Genomic DNA, 15,240 nt, shown 5'->3' with positions numbered 1-15,240 from the left:
TGTCAGGGGCATTCTATGGATGGAGAGGGGGAGGGACCCTCAGTACACCTGGATGCCAAGGTTAGGGGCAATCAAAAGGTTAACTGTATGCGCTATGTACATTTTTTACTAAACAATGTGTTTACTAACTCAGGGCTCTCTTCTGTCATTTGCTCACTCGATCAGCAGGTGCTGGCCATAAATCATTGAGCGCTTGCCGCCGTATATCTATGGTAGGCAGTCCCCAAGTAGTTAAGCACCTGAACTCTCTTACTACAAAGCCATGCTGTTGTCATGATTGCATTATGAAGTTTAGCATTGTCCTGCTGAAATATGCAGGGCTTTTCCTGAAAAAGACGTAGTCTGGATGGGAGAATATAGTGCTCTAAAACCTGGATATAGCTTTCAGCATCGACGGTGCTTTTCCAGATATAAAAGCTGCCAATTCCATACACACTAATGCACCCCCATACCATCAGAGATGCAGGCTTTTGAACTATGGGATGATAACAAGCTTAAAGCCCTCTCCTCTTTAGTCCAGAAGACACGGTGCCCATGGTTGCCAAAAAAAATGTCAAATTTCAATACGTCCGACCACAGAACAATTTTACACTTTGCAACAGACCATTTAAAATGAGCTTTGGCTCAGAGAAGACAGCTGTGTTTTTGGATCATGCGCATTTATGGCTTCATCTTTCCATGAGAGAGCTTTAACTTGGACATTTAGATGGAACAGCGAGAACTTTGTTCACAGACATTGATTTTTTGAAGTATTCCTGAGCCCATCACAGAATCATGCCTGATTTTAATGCAGTGCCGTCTGAGAGCCCGAAGAGCACGGGTATTCAATATTATGTTTCAGCCTTGTAATCAGAAATTGCTCCAGAGTCTCAGAATCTTTTATTATATTATGTTCTGTAGATGGTACGGTAATATTTAAAGTCTGTGCAATAAAATGGAAGTATAGGTATTGGACCTGCCAGTAAACCACAAAGTCATTAAGAAGTTTGAAAATTTTACTTTTAGAATCCAGATAAATAAGAAATTACATTACCAGTAAGCCAAGGGTAAACAGCTTTAGTTGTCCATCTCTAAAATAGATATCACTTGCATAAGTATAAAAAACACATAATCAAGCAAAATATGTTTAATTAGTAAACAAGTCATAAATAAATCCACAAAAATAGTATAACAAAGAAAAAAGGGATAATTATTAAACATCTGTAGTAAGCAGGCCTCATTCATACGTATAATGGCTCTACATTCGTAACAGCATCACACTTCAGTAAATCAGATCTCTTAGTTACATTTTTACACTTACTTTACAAATGCATTTCTATGTACAATAAATTTCATATCTATAGATACACACACCAGATCTAACCTTCCAGGTCAAGAATGCCAAATGTCAAAAGAGTCTGATAAAATTATTTAAGTATAAACAAGATCAAACACTTTTCTTTGGCATCTATTCATGTCCGGAGGATAGAGATTTAAGAAAAGAAAACTTGCCAACATCAGGAAAAAAAAAAAATGAAAACATCCATCACATAAAATAAGCACAGCACCAGAAAATTAACACACATAAACCTGACTAAAATAGAGTCTGGAGTGTCTCTTCTGTTGATAGGATTGGAGACTGAACAGAAAGTACTTCGGTGTCCTTCATATCTTGTTCCTTCTGTAATCTGCCACAGGGCAGAGAGAAGCTCTGTATGAACTGGAACAATGTCTTTAGAAAAAGGCTTCATGTGCACCAGTCTTACTTGCATATTTGCTGTTGAATGTGAAGTAAAAACTCATAATAGGAGAAAGCTGCCTCTGATCGGTCTTCGATTAGATGCTGGAAAAATTCAGTCTTTCCAACGCTGTCATCCCTAGAAGAACAAAACAATGAAAGGTAAGATAAATCAAACATTATGTTCTGCTACAAGAAAAATAAAACATCTCACAGGCTGCTAAACAGCAATGTAACAAGGTATTTCTCTAGGTTACACTTCCTATCACATTTTTTTTTTTTGCCATCTGTGTGTGTATTTTGGGGAGATTTCAGTTCCTGCCCTGCAAACACAACAGAAAATATTTTCAAAGCCACGGGTAACCCCCGTTCCATTGGATTATTACATCTGTTCTGGTGACAATTCAAAATGTTGTCTTTTTCCTTACTTTCAGTCTCCATGACAATCTTCACTAGGACTAAAAGAGAATAAATCTTCCAGAGAAAGGGCACAGACAGCATAAGAGAGCAGTCATGGGTTCTAAAATTAACCTACACTATCAAAAATGAAAGGCCTTTGGATTAAGTTACACAATAAATTGATGATATGCGCAAAAAAAAAAAAAAAAGTCAAATGTTGCAGCTTACCATTCCTTAAATGTGGTGGACTTTAGCCACTCCCTCAAGTCACGCAGCCAGTCCAGGCACCTGAGGGATATCGACTTTAAAGTGCTTGTAAAGGCATTCTATGTAGTAAGGTAAAAAACCTTCTGCATGCAGCTCTTCCCGGAGCCCCCCCTAAATACATACCTGAGCCCAATCTTGATCCAGTGATGTACATGAGAGCAGAGGCTCTCTTGCTCTTCACTGGCTCAAATACAGCAGCGAGAGCCAATGACTCTTGCTGCTGTCAATCAGAGCCAGTAATGAGGAAAGAGGGGGTGGGGCCTGAGCCCTGAGGAGTGCCCCCATAGCAAGCTGATTGCTGTGGGGGTACTCACTGGGGAAACCTGAGAAAAGGAGGATCGGGGCTTCTCTGCGAAAAACCATTGCACAGAGCAGGTAAGTATAACAGGTTTGTTATTTTAATAATAATAAAAAAAAGAACCTTTACAATCACTTCATTTATGGGATCCGCAGTGGCGTAACTATAGCAGTCGCAAGGGTTGCGATTGCGACCTGGCCCCGTGCTGCAGGGGGCCCGCGTGCAGGTCTCCTGTCCCGTTCGTCTACACCTGTGCCGGAGTCGGGGGCGGAGCTGGGAGGCGGTCCTAGGTATGGATAACTGCTTGCCACTTGTTCACACTGTGGAAACAGCTGGCACTAGGGTGTATAGGCGGGCAGGAGGGGCGACATATAGGAGAACCATTCTCCTCCTGGTTCCTGCAGGGCTTTCAGTGGCTGCAGGGGCGGGATCAGTTTTACTATATGCCGCCCCACCGGACCTCCTATCCAGCCTGGTGCTAGCTGTACTCACGATGTTAACAAGTGACAAGCAGTCATCCGTACATGGGACCGCCTCCCAGCCCCACCCACCGACTCCTTGTCTCACGGCTGTTCCTAGCACTGGGCAAGGTAGGAGAAATTCTCCCTGTCCTGAGGCGACTCACGCCTAGATAGATACGAACACAATCTCTGCCACAGCAAAGTGTAAGGAAATACACTGCCCAGCGAGTTCCAGGTGTACTACTATCACTCTGCTCCCCCCGGCCCCACACTGTCCCCCTATATGTCCCTCCACTGCCCCCCTCCTATCATGCTGCCCCCCATACTGGCACACTGTCCCCCTATTCTTCCCTCCACTGCCTCCCTCCCATCATGCTGCCCCCCTGGCACACTGTCCCCTATACTGCCCCCCTCCCATCATGCTGCTCCCCCATACTGCCCCCACCTGGCACACTGTCCCCCTATACTGCCCTCCACTGCCCCCTTCTGGCACACTGTCCCTCTATACATCCCTCCACTGCCCCCCCCATACTGGCACACTGTCCCCCTATACTTCCCTCCACTGCCTCCCTCCCATCATGCTGTCCCCCGGCACACTGTCCCCTATACTGCCCCCCTCCCATCATGCTGTCCCCCCATACTGCCCCCCACTGCCCTAATCCTTCATACTGTCCCCCTATACTGCCCCTTCGTGTCACACTGCCCCCCATACTGCCCCCCTCCTATCACACTACCTCCCTCCTGTCACACTGCCCCCCCCATACTGCCGTCCACTGCCCCCTTCCCGTCACACTGCTCCTCTCCGGTCACACTGCCCCACCCTCCAGCCGCACTGGCCCCTCCCAACACACTGACCCCCTCAAATCACACTGCCCCCTCATACCGTCCTCCACGCCCCCCCTGTCACACTGCCCCCCCTTCTGAAGGTACCCCCTGTGCTCCCTTACCCAGATTGAGGCACCCTAATACAGAAGGTGTAACTGTGTGTGGCAAGTTTAGTGGGAGGATGTTGGTGGAGAACGAGGAGCTGCAAAATGCCCCGCTCCCCCGCAGCGCTACCGGCATCCCCTCTCCCCCTCATATCTCAGTAAAGCTCCAAAAATGGAGCTCCTAAAAAATTGTAAAAACAAAAAAAAAGTAAAATAAAATAAAATGGTAAAAAATAATAAAAAAAAAAAACAAAAATTAAAAACTTCTGGCCCCGACCACTGCCATACTGACCATATCCACTGCCATAGTGACCACGTCCACTGCTCTAATGACCATGTCTGCTACCCTACTGACCAGGTCTACTGCCCTACTGACCAGGTCTACTACCCTACTGACCATGTCTTCTGCCATAGTGGTCTTTCCACTGCCATACTGACCATGTATACTGCCCTACTGACCATGTCTACCGCCCTACTGATCATGTCTACCGCCCTACTGACCATGTCTACCGCTCTACTGACCACGTCCACTGCTCTCCTGACCACGTCCACTGCTCTCCTGACCACGTCCACTGCTCTCCTGACCACGTCCACTGCTCTCCTGACCACGTCCACTGCTCTCCTGACTGACACTATTCACAGTCAACATTGACACCACTGGCGGAACTACCCGGGTTGCAAAGGTCGCACTTGGGACTAGGCCCTGGCCTTCCATCACCATGGGGGGGGGGCCCCAAGACTGCAGGAAGGAGGTCCGCTGCGACACCATAAAGGTTCCTGGGACCAGTGGGAAGGGCTCTGGGCTTGGAGGGAAGGACCGAGGCCGGAGGTCCCTTCTTGGTTTCTTGCACCAGGACCCTGAAGGTTCTAGTTACGCCTCTGGGGATCCATCCAGATTCCTGGACCAGCAGCTGGCTCAGCCCCCCTCATCTCGCCGCTGAGAGCCTAAGCTAGCCGCTCCCACCTCCTCCACAGCCTGGCACTCCAGTGAGGGCTGGAGGGGTAGAGCAAAGATCTGATTATAGACAGTTACTGATCTGTGCTAAGAGGGGACTTAAAAACTGATCGCTCAGTTCTCAGTTTTAAAGGTGGTGGAGGACCAATGCTGCATCTACTTAAGCGAGTGTGTAGGTTTGTTTTTTTGAAATCCCACACTTCTTTTTATTTTACTTTATTAGGAGGGCATTCTAGTAAACCAAAGAAGATGAAAACAGCAAGAGTAAAGATTTACAATTATTTTGTGTACTGTAGTAGGCCCAATGAGATATGAATTTCTATGTTCACTTGCTGAGACCTGTAGATCATCTAAAGCTAGAAGGCTCAAGTATTAACCATTTGCCTACTGGGCACTTTTACCTCTTTCCTAACAAGGCCAATTTTTAGCTTTCAGCGCTCTCACATTTTGAATGACAATTACTCAGTCATGCAACATTGTACCCATATGACACTTTTGTCCTTTTTTCACACAAATAGAGCTTTCTTTTGGTGGTATTTAATCACCACTGGGTTTTTTTATTTTTTTTAGAAATTAAAAAAAAAAACACTGAAAATGTTGCAAATTCGTAATTTGTCTTTTAGTAAAAAAATAAAAATAAAAAACAGTGCATATCATTTGGTCTTTGTGAAAGTTATAGAGTCTACAAACGTTGGTGCCAATCATTGAAAATTTATTACACCTGATGTACTGACGGCCTATCTCATTTCTTGAGACACTAACAAGCCAGGAAAGTACAAATACCCCCCAAATGACCCCTTTTTGGAAAGTAGAAATTCCAAGGTATTTAGTAAGAGGCATAATGAGGTTTTTTTTGAAGTTGTAATTTTTCCCCACAATTCTCTGCAAATTAAATATTTTTATTTTCTTTTTTTCTTCACAAAATTGTCATATTAACAGGTTATTTCTCTCACATACCATAGACATACTTGCAACTTCACCCCAAAACACATTCTGCTACTCCTCCTGAGTATAGGGATACCACGTGCGAGTCTTTTTACTGCATAGCCACATACAGAGGCTCAACATGCAAGTAGCACCATTAGGCGTTCTAGGGACATAAATTACACATCTAATTTCTTGACTATCTATTACACTTTTGAATGCCCTGGAGCAACAGGACAATGAAAACACCCACAAAATGACCTCATTTTGGAAAGCAAACACCCCATTGCATATTTTATGAGGCATAATGAGTCTTTTGAATATGTCATTTTTTTGGAAAAATGTGGAAAGAAAATGACAACTTATTTTTTTTGTTTTACATAAAGTTGTCTATTTATAAGATATTTCTAATACACAGCAAAAATGACACCCCAAAATACATTCTGCTACTCCTCCCAAGTATGGCGATACCACATATGTGAGACTTTTACACAGCCTGGCCACATACAGAGGCCCGACATGCAGGGAGCACCGTCAGGAGGAGCATTGATGTGGCATGGATAGGGCACGGATGGGAATGTATGAGGCACGGATGGGCATGTATGAGACACAGATTGGGCATGTATGAGGCACAGATTGGGCATGTATGAGGCACAGATTGGGCATGTATGAGGCACAGATTGGGCATGTATGAGGCACAGATTGGGCATGTATGAGGCACAGATTGGGCATGTATGAGGCACAGATCAGCACTGTGGGCACTTGACATCCAGCTCACAGCACTGCTGCACTTCTCCTCACACGCTGTACCGATCGCGAGTGAGTAGAGGGGAAATCATGGCAGGGGCCGGAGAATCATGGTAGCGTGAGTCTGGGAGGACGTCTCTGTACGCCCTCCCAGAACTAGGCGACCGCGCTGTAGCCGTCATTCGGCTTTGGCCCGGTTGGCAAGTGGTTAACACATATGGATACAAAAAGGTTGCAGAGCTGAGAAGTAAATAGCATATAATATGTCACAAAACTAATGTGGTAAAGTCTTATATCAAAACATAATATGAAAAAACAAGTGGAGCATAAATTCCATATATAAATTTCAAACGTGGATAAATCGTGATGATTTCCAGTGTGAAATGATAATTCGAGTGTCACCACGGTGATGTCCTCCACCAATAGTAGAAATGCAGACTCACCAGAACCATATACTGTCTATAATATAGGACAGCAAATACGCCTTAGTATGAATAGCTCTCTCTGGACATGATGTTGATGACAAAGATGGATACGTTCCTGCGCTCTCAGAACTGATGTCCTTCCTTTCTCACATGTTCCTACTGAATGATCATTTTGCTCTAAAGGTGGGCTTGACCATTTCCTAAATACCACAGTCAAAACCTTTGTCTTATCCAGAGCGTCATCACGTATTATGCAAGTGTCTGGTCTGATTGCCAGGCCACTCCTTTATGGAGGGACCTGTGTTATACTTATATAAATTTAATTAAATTATTTGTGTGATCTCTCTTTGCACATTTGAAATAAAAACCCTAAAAGAACATAAAATACCATGTGATCGTAAGAAAAACAAATATCTCCTAATCGTGCACCATTTAGGATATATTTAGTGTACAAGCAGCCAATGACATCACCGGCACATGTGCTCTGAAGAAACAGCCACCCGGGCCGTCCCTTTAGAGCCATGTGCTGTAAATCGCAACTCCCGCACACATGCGCGGGTGCGACGTCTTAGCAACTCCAGCCACTCTCACAGCCAGAGTCTGTGAACCCAGAAGGAAGCGTGGCACTGAAAGGCTTCATTTGAAGGTAAGTTTCACATAATGTGCTAGTATGCGATGCATACTAGCGCATTATGCCACTGCCCTGCAAGTTTAAAAAAAATAAAAACAAAACAAAAAAAAAAAAAAAACTGTGGTTTACTACTGCATTAAAAAAGCAATATATGGAATAAAAAAAAAATGTTTGTATACTTACTTTAGTACATGCAAAACAGGATTTAAGGGACTATCCTGTTTGAGCCATGAAATAAAATTCCTTGTTCTTTCTGAGGCTAATGTATCCAACTCTGGCAGCTGACTCTGCATGAAGGGAAATGAGAAATAAAATCAAATATGCATATCGCTACAAAACTAATTTGTGAAGTGGCATGTGAACTCTAAATTACAAAGCTTAATGAATATAATGAAAGTGTATCTATGCCCACATTTTTTTTTTTTTAGTGTAGGAAAGAATGAGGAAGGGTCAGAACCTGTCAAGTTTTACTATTCAGGGAACTGTCCAGGACATTACCCCTCACTTTCTAATTACAATCCTTTACCAGACAGGAAGGGAGGGAAAATCTGCAGCAAGGAACAAAACAATAAAAAGCTCTAGGAGGTTCTAGCATTTCCCCACTTAACTTTAAAATGTATAACTTCTATCTCCATTACCTTTAATCCTCCATCTCTTTGGGACAACCGTTTTACCAGACCGGAAGTAAAGGAATTTCTCCAACAGAGGTTTCAACTGCAGTAAAACCTGGCAAGAGTTCTAATAGTACCCCACTTTATATATGTTGTAAAATCATTGAATATGTGACAGTTTACAGATTGTTCCCTTTTCTTGACACTCCTTTTCTTGAAGCTGTCATTACCAGCAAAGGATTTTATACGAAGCATTAAATACATTTCAGTTGGCGTGTTCAATACTCTTTCCCCGTATCATTCTATTTTATTTCACATCAACTAATTTTTTAATGTATTTGTTTTGGTTTCTTTGTATGGATCTCATGGGTTGCTACCGACATGTAGTGAAAGTTCCATGTAACTAGCACCTAGAAAAATGGTGACGTGTTCAATAATTATTTTACCCGCTGCATTTATAACAGTACTTAGATTACAATGTGTCAAAAGGCACAGCAGAAGTAACATGGCCAAATAAAAATGTAAACATTAACAAATGAAGGTTGATGACCTGACTATTCTCAACCGCACCTAAAGAGGAACTTCACTACATCTGAGCACCACAAACCAAAAACACTATTTAAGGGCTGGTTCACAACACAAAAATGGGAATCCAATCCACCTTCCCTTAATAACGCAGGCATGCATGCAGGAGAGTATGCTTAGCTGGGAAAGCCCCTCCTCAAGACTCCTGGGTTGTATGACATCATTTGCCTAGGCAAAAAAAACAGGAACTACAGAAATGTAAAAAAGCAGAATGAGGTTTAAAAATAATTAATGTTATTGGGGGAGTGAAGTTCCACTTTAAGCAATACAGCTTGGTCACATCCCTGTCCTTAGTTTGTGATAAGAAAATTAATAAGCAATAGCAACAGCCTAATAAGCTCATTTGTTTTCCTGCACTGTTCTCATCACCTGTGACCATTCCTCCCTCTCCCAGTCTAGTGTGGGGATTACAAAAGACGATACTAGGTGAAATTTAGGTACTTTTATTTAAATTAATTTCATGTTTGATATAAATCTCTATGTACCTACATGAATTGGTGTTTTTATATCTGCCTGTTGTGTGGCTCCTAAAGTACAGATATCTGTCTAATGCCTGCAATGTAATGTAAAAATGTATATTGTAACTAGAAATGAAAAATAAAGGAATGCCACATGATCTAAAAGTCTTGTCTCGCATACATCAGACTGTATGGCCAGCCTAAAAGATCTGGACTCAAATCAAAGTTCTGAATTCATTACAAAAACTGTCACACAAAAAAAACATACAGTATACTGGCAGATGCCACCATTTAAATCAGTCTCTGTTCCCACTTATTCCACATAACTTGTTCTTTGTCAACTTGTAAGTTTTCAAATATACAAGAGAAACAAAACAGTGGAAGACAAGACCAGGGAAAGTGTGACCGCAGTGGCTTAGTTCGCATTTTATTTGAAGCTGAATCCTGGGATTTTTTTTTTTTTTTTTTACAATGACCCTTGCAACACCCCAGAGTTAGCTTTAAGGCAAATTTTAATCATGAGATCCTGTTTATCAAATAGAGTAGAAGCCTTTTGGCCCCTTTCACGGCGCCCGACGGACTCCGTTTTGCTCAGCAGGGATCGATCCGCCAAATCCCGCTGAGCAGGCGGATGACAGGTCCGTCTATGCTTACTTTTCAGAGACTGAGCTGTCAGAGCCCTGCTCTCCTCTATGGGAGATCGGATGAAAATTGACCGCCTGTCCGTTTTCATCCAATCCTATCCGATCCTCCAGACGGATTTAAAATAGGGTTTCCATCCATCCGGATTTCACGGACAGGATCGGATCAGATAGCAGAGGGTGTCAGTGGAGAGGTCACCGCTGACATCCGCTGCTCCATAGAGCATCCAATCAGGTCCGCCTGAAAAACTGACAGGCGGACCGGATCGGAAAGCCCATGTGAAAGGGGCCTTATATACACATTTAACAAAAACAGATTATCAATTCTGTTCTAACTGTGGGATTAACTAAAACTGCAGAGTGCAAAAATCTTGTACAGCTGTGCATGGTAGCTAAACAGCTTCTAACTTTAGCTTGTTCAATTAAGCTTTGACAAAAAAAAACCCTGGAAGCTGATTGGTTTCTATGCAGAGCTGTGCCAGATTTTGCTCTTTACAGTTTTAATAAACCAACCCCTGCGGTCTCTGGAAGTAAATCCAAAGTCTGTGCTACTCCCCATCAGATTGTGAAAGAACAACCACCTGCAAGTTTTTCACCGAGAAGCTGTACACACTGGCGGCACAGTAATTGCCCGTGGCTCTTACCATTTTTGGTGGCACTGATGCATAGTTTGGGAAACCTAGAACATCCTTCAAAAAGGCAGCATCACAGCTCCTTCCAATCCATAGGTACAGAACCTTAAAAAAATGATAATGTTAATAAAAAATAAAGAAGAGGTGCAAACAAACACACCAAACATTCAGTAAATACTACACAGCTATGTTTCTAAACCTCATCTTAAATTGTTTTTGTAATTGTATGGTCTTACTTTGTTTTGTAAATCTCTGCACAAACTGTTGGCCTTACATAACTCCTGTGTAATGAGAATATGTATTGGAAGAAAGCTCAGTCTGAAATCTGATCTTAAGACAACCCAGAAAAATTGTTAATATTGTCATTGAATTGTAAGATTTTGTATTGGAAATCATGTCGTTTTCCCTAGTAACAGCCCATGCAGATCATCAGGGCATTGTCTTTGGCCAAAGTAAGCAGAAACCTCTGCAAGGTAAAACAGCCAAACCACCAGCATGCCCAGCAGCACATCCATGGTAATATTTACAGTCCATGTAATCGGTGGTACTGAGTGGGCAGACAATGTATTTCTGAATCCCTCCCCTGGAAATGTGCCTGTACTACTACTCTGCAGCCAGACAGCTTGGCAGAAGTCAGGTTTTGAAGAAAAAAACATGGTGATGACATTTTCAGAAATAACAGAAGTGCAGCTGCATTTCAAAGACGTTTTAAAATGCCTAAAATGTAGCTGTAAAATTAGGGGTGTTGAAAATAATCAGCACATCGCGATTCAACCTTGAACAATTCAACATTGATGCAGACTAGCTGAATCACGATTGCATGATGAGCCTTGGCTCCTCTCCTTCCTAGTGGCACGCTTTAACACCTCCTTCGTCTAGGTCAGTGAGGGTTGAGTGTAGCCAGCTGTGTGCTCTGTGCTGCTGTCGCCTCAGGCTTCTCCTCCAGAACACATCTCATGGTGTGCACTGTGCAGAGTGTGCTGAGCCCATACAAAAGCCACAGTGCTGGTCCAGCATGGCTCCCCGTATACCCCCGCCCCCCATCCTCGAGGTGTCAGGCCAGTGCTACAGTGGTGGGAGCAGATAAGGAGCGGGCACGGCGGAGAGGAGAAGGAGTAGAGTAGCGGAGGAGGCAGCGGCAGGGGAGCTGGTGGCAGCCAATGAGTGTGCAGTATCCGGCGGTCCACCATAGAGATAGACCGGGCAGTCACTGGGCTGGATCTTAAAAGGGAGACTGCGCTGTGCACCAGATCTCCATCATGTCTCGTTGTCTACACAAGACACTGACAGCCAGGCGGAGGGAGGAGGGGAAGGGATAGGGCACTTCCAATGGAATTTGCACAGAGGTATGGAGGAGCTCAGACATTCAATGGCAGCCAGGCAATTTATTGCTTTCTGGACATTCTAATCCCATCTCCAGGGAGGGAAGGGAGAGGAGACAGATAGTCTCCTTGTATACTGTACAGACCACAGGAGAGCCCAGAGGGAAGAGAAGAGATGCAGCCAGGCACACCGCTGGATCAATACAGGACTCTGGTAAGTGTTTGGGGATGGGAAGGGGAGGTACAGCTTTTGGGAGGGGTTATACCTTAATGCAAAGAATGCATTCAAGTAAAAAAAATACATTTTGACTTTAGAACCACTTTAGATGAAAGGTTTAGGCAATGTATGTTACCATGTGCCCAGATAGATTTTGTGTTTTTATTTTCAGAGGACCATTAGCACACTTGAACAGTGCACCACTTTGGTTCACTAATCTTTTTTATTTAGCCAGCACATGAGTACTTGAATTGGTGGGAGCTGCAATTCGAGTTGAGGTTGATATTGTGCTTGCCATAGCAGCACACCTTTACACTGTTTTTTGTTCTTTGAAAATGTAATTTTTCACAAATTTTGGGGAAATGCAGGAAAGAAAATTATTATTTTTTATACAAAGTTATCAATGAATAAGATATTTCTAACATATTTCTAACAGCCAGCATAGGCATACATATAATTACATCCCAAAACACATTACTACATGTGTAAGACTTTCATAGCCTAGCTACAGAGGGGCCCAAATGTACCTTCAGGTTTTCTAGGTTTTCTAGGGGGAATAAATTACACATCTAATTTTCTATCACATTTTTGGGGGGCCCTGTAACACCAGGACAGTAGAAACACCCACAAAATGACCACATTTTGGAGAGTATACACCCCAAGGTATTTTTAGGGTAGTTTCTTTAACCACTTGCCAACCGCTCACTGTGCTGCTACTGCAGCACAGCGGCTCCCCTGGGTCCAGCGACTTGGACCTGTTTAGACACAGCGGGAGTCGGGCTGGAGGAAGAGAGGCGGCGATTGCCACCTCTCTTCCCCGATTGTCGGGGAAAGTGTGAGAAGATCCGCACGCTTGTGTAAACAAAGCAGGCGGATCTTCTCTGTGACGGAAAGGGAGAGATCACAGGATTCAGCATAGCTGAACCTGCAATCTCTGTGTCCCAGAACCCCCTCCCCCAACACACGTCAGTAAGCATGAGGCATACATTTAACCCCTTGATCACCAACAGTGTTAACCCCTTCCCTGCCAGTGTCATTATTACAGTAACAGTGCATATTTATAGCACTGATTGCTGTAGTAATGTCACTGGTCCCCCCAAAAGTGTCAAATGTCAATTAGGGGTCCGATCTGTCCGTCGAAATGTCACAGTCCCGCAAAAAATAGCAGTTTGCCGCCATTACTAGTAAAAAAAAAATCTTTCCTGTAGTTAGTAGACGCGACAACAAAATACGCTTATTGCAATTTTTTTTAACCAAAAATATGTAGCAGAAAACAAATTGGCCTAAAATGTTAAAAAATTTAGATTTTTAATTTTTTTTTTGGGAAGGTTATAGATCAGAATGTGAAAAATATATATTTTTTTTTTTTTCAAAATTGTCACTTTCTTTTCAAAAATTAAAAAAAAAAATCGCACAGGTGATCAAATACCACCAAAAGAAAGCTATTTGTGGGGAAAAAAAAGGAAGTAAATTTCATTTAGGTACAGCGTCGCACGACTGCGCAATTTTTCCGTTAAAATAATGCAGTGCGAATCGCAAAATATGGCCTGGTCAGGAAGGGGGTAAAATCTTCCGGACTTAAAGTGGATAAAAATACGCTCATTGAGAATTTTTTTGTCTAAGACATGTAGCTAAATACATTTTGGCCTAAATATATGACAAAAATTGAATATATTGGATATTTTTTAACTGTCAAAGTAGAAAATGTAAATTTTTCGAAAAAATTTCTGCTCTTATTTTATTATCACAAAAAATAAAAAGCGCAGAGGTGATCAAATACCACCAAAAGAAAGCTCTGTTTGTGGGGAAAAAAGGACGTAAATTATGCTTGGGTACAGCATTGCAAGACCGCGCAATTGTCAGTTAAAGTTGCACAGTGCCAAGTTGAAAAAAGTGGCCTCGTCATTGAGCAGCAAAATCTTTCGGGGCTAAAGTGGTTAAAGTGGGGGTAATCTCCTCTCAGGTCCCTTTCACACTGGCAGTGAAACAAGGGTCCCTTACTGAAAGAATTCCCCTCTATCCGTGTTCTGGTGGCAACTGACATATTTAGAGGGTAACTGTCCCCAAGGGAGCCAAAGAATGCAAAAAACCCGACAGGTGTTTTAACACCTCATCTTTTTATCCAAAAGTTAAAAAAAGTTTTGGCTTTAGCCATACTTCTAATGGAATAAAATCAGTCTTTTGAAAAGCCAAGATCAACTCTAACTTCAAGCAAGTATATACATTTACGTTTACTGTAATTAAAACATAGCTTCTATAATTAAGTAAACATGTACTCTAGTACGGATTAATTACACACTGTATAATAGATACCGTGCCATCTGATAGGATGGGATAAGAATGAATAATGCAAGGCAACAAATTATTGTATTTCTGCAAGAACCAGATTAAGAAAAAGCTTTGAAACCACAGAATAATAGGCTGCAGAAAGAAACATTTTATGCAAGTCAACGACATTGTACACAAAAGGTGTAGTATATCCGCACACAGGTCTTTGTCCGCTTGCTCTTTCTTACTAACTTGCTCTTTCACTAACAAAAACATCATGGCAGTACAAATCAGTCAAGCTCCCTTTTTCACGCAGCAACGTTTCACATAGGGCTTGACTGATATAGTTTTTCCAGGGCTGATACTGATACCGAATTTTTGGCTGCCTTTCAGGCCAATAGCCGATATCAGGTGCCGATATTCTATACATATAAAAGTTGGCTGGCACCCTGCTGTGGGTGGGTGGCTAGCTGGCACCCTGCAGTGGGTGGGCGGCCGGCTGTCTGGCACCCTGCAGTGGGTGGGCGGCCTGCTGGCTGGCACCCTGCAGTTGGTGGGTGGCCGGCTGGTTTGTACCCTGCAGTGGGTGGGCGGCTGGCTGGCTTGCACCCTGCAGTGGCTGGGCGGCTGGCAGCCTGCAGTGGGCGGGCGGCTGGCTGCCTGGCACCCTGCTGTGGGTGGGTGGGCGGCTGGCTGCCTGGCACCCTGCTGTGGGTGGGTGGGCGGCTGGCTGCCAGGCACCCTGCTGTGGGT

The 15,240-nt window shown here is 43.3% G+C and overlaps 1 protein-coding gene across 2 annotated transcripts in view; it reads right to left on the bottom strand.

Annotated features, from left to right (window-relative positions):
* Positions 1-981: 981 nt before the first annotated feature.
* Positions 982-15,240, bottom strand: part of SEC24B (SEC24 homolog B, COPII coat complex component) — a 152,728-nt gene continuing 138,469 nt past the window's right edge. For both annotated transcript variants that reach the window (XM_082263158.1, XM_082263159.1), the window contains 3 exons: positions 10,693-10,785; positions 7,937-8,040; positions 982-1,856 (listed from right to left, as the gene is read on the bottom strand). In XM_082263158.1, coding sequence (XP_082119284.1) covers positions 1,742-1,856; positions 7,937-8,040; positions 10,693-10,785 — 312 coding nt within the window. In that variant the 3' untranslated portion in view covers positions 982-1,741. The remainder of the gene's footprint in view (positions 1,857-7,936; positions 8,041-10,692; positions 10,786-15,240) is intronic.

The sequence above is a fragment of the Pelophylax lessonae genome (assembly GCF_965119305.1).
Source record: "Pelophylax lessonae genome assembly, chromosome: 1".
Lineage (NCBI taxonomy): Eukaryota > Metazoa > Chordata > Amphibia > Anura > Ranidae > Pelophylax > Pelophylax lessonae.
Note: the sequence above shows the minus strand (reverse complement) of the source record. Positions and strands in the feature narration are given on the sequence as shown.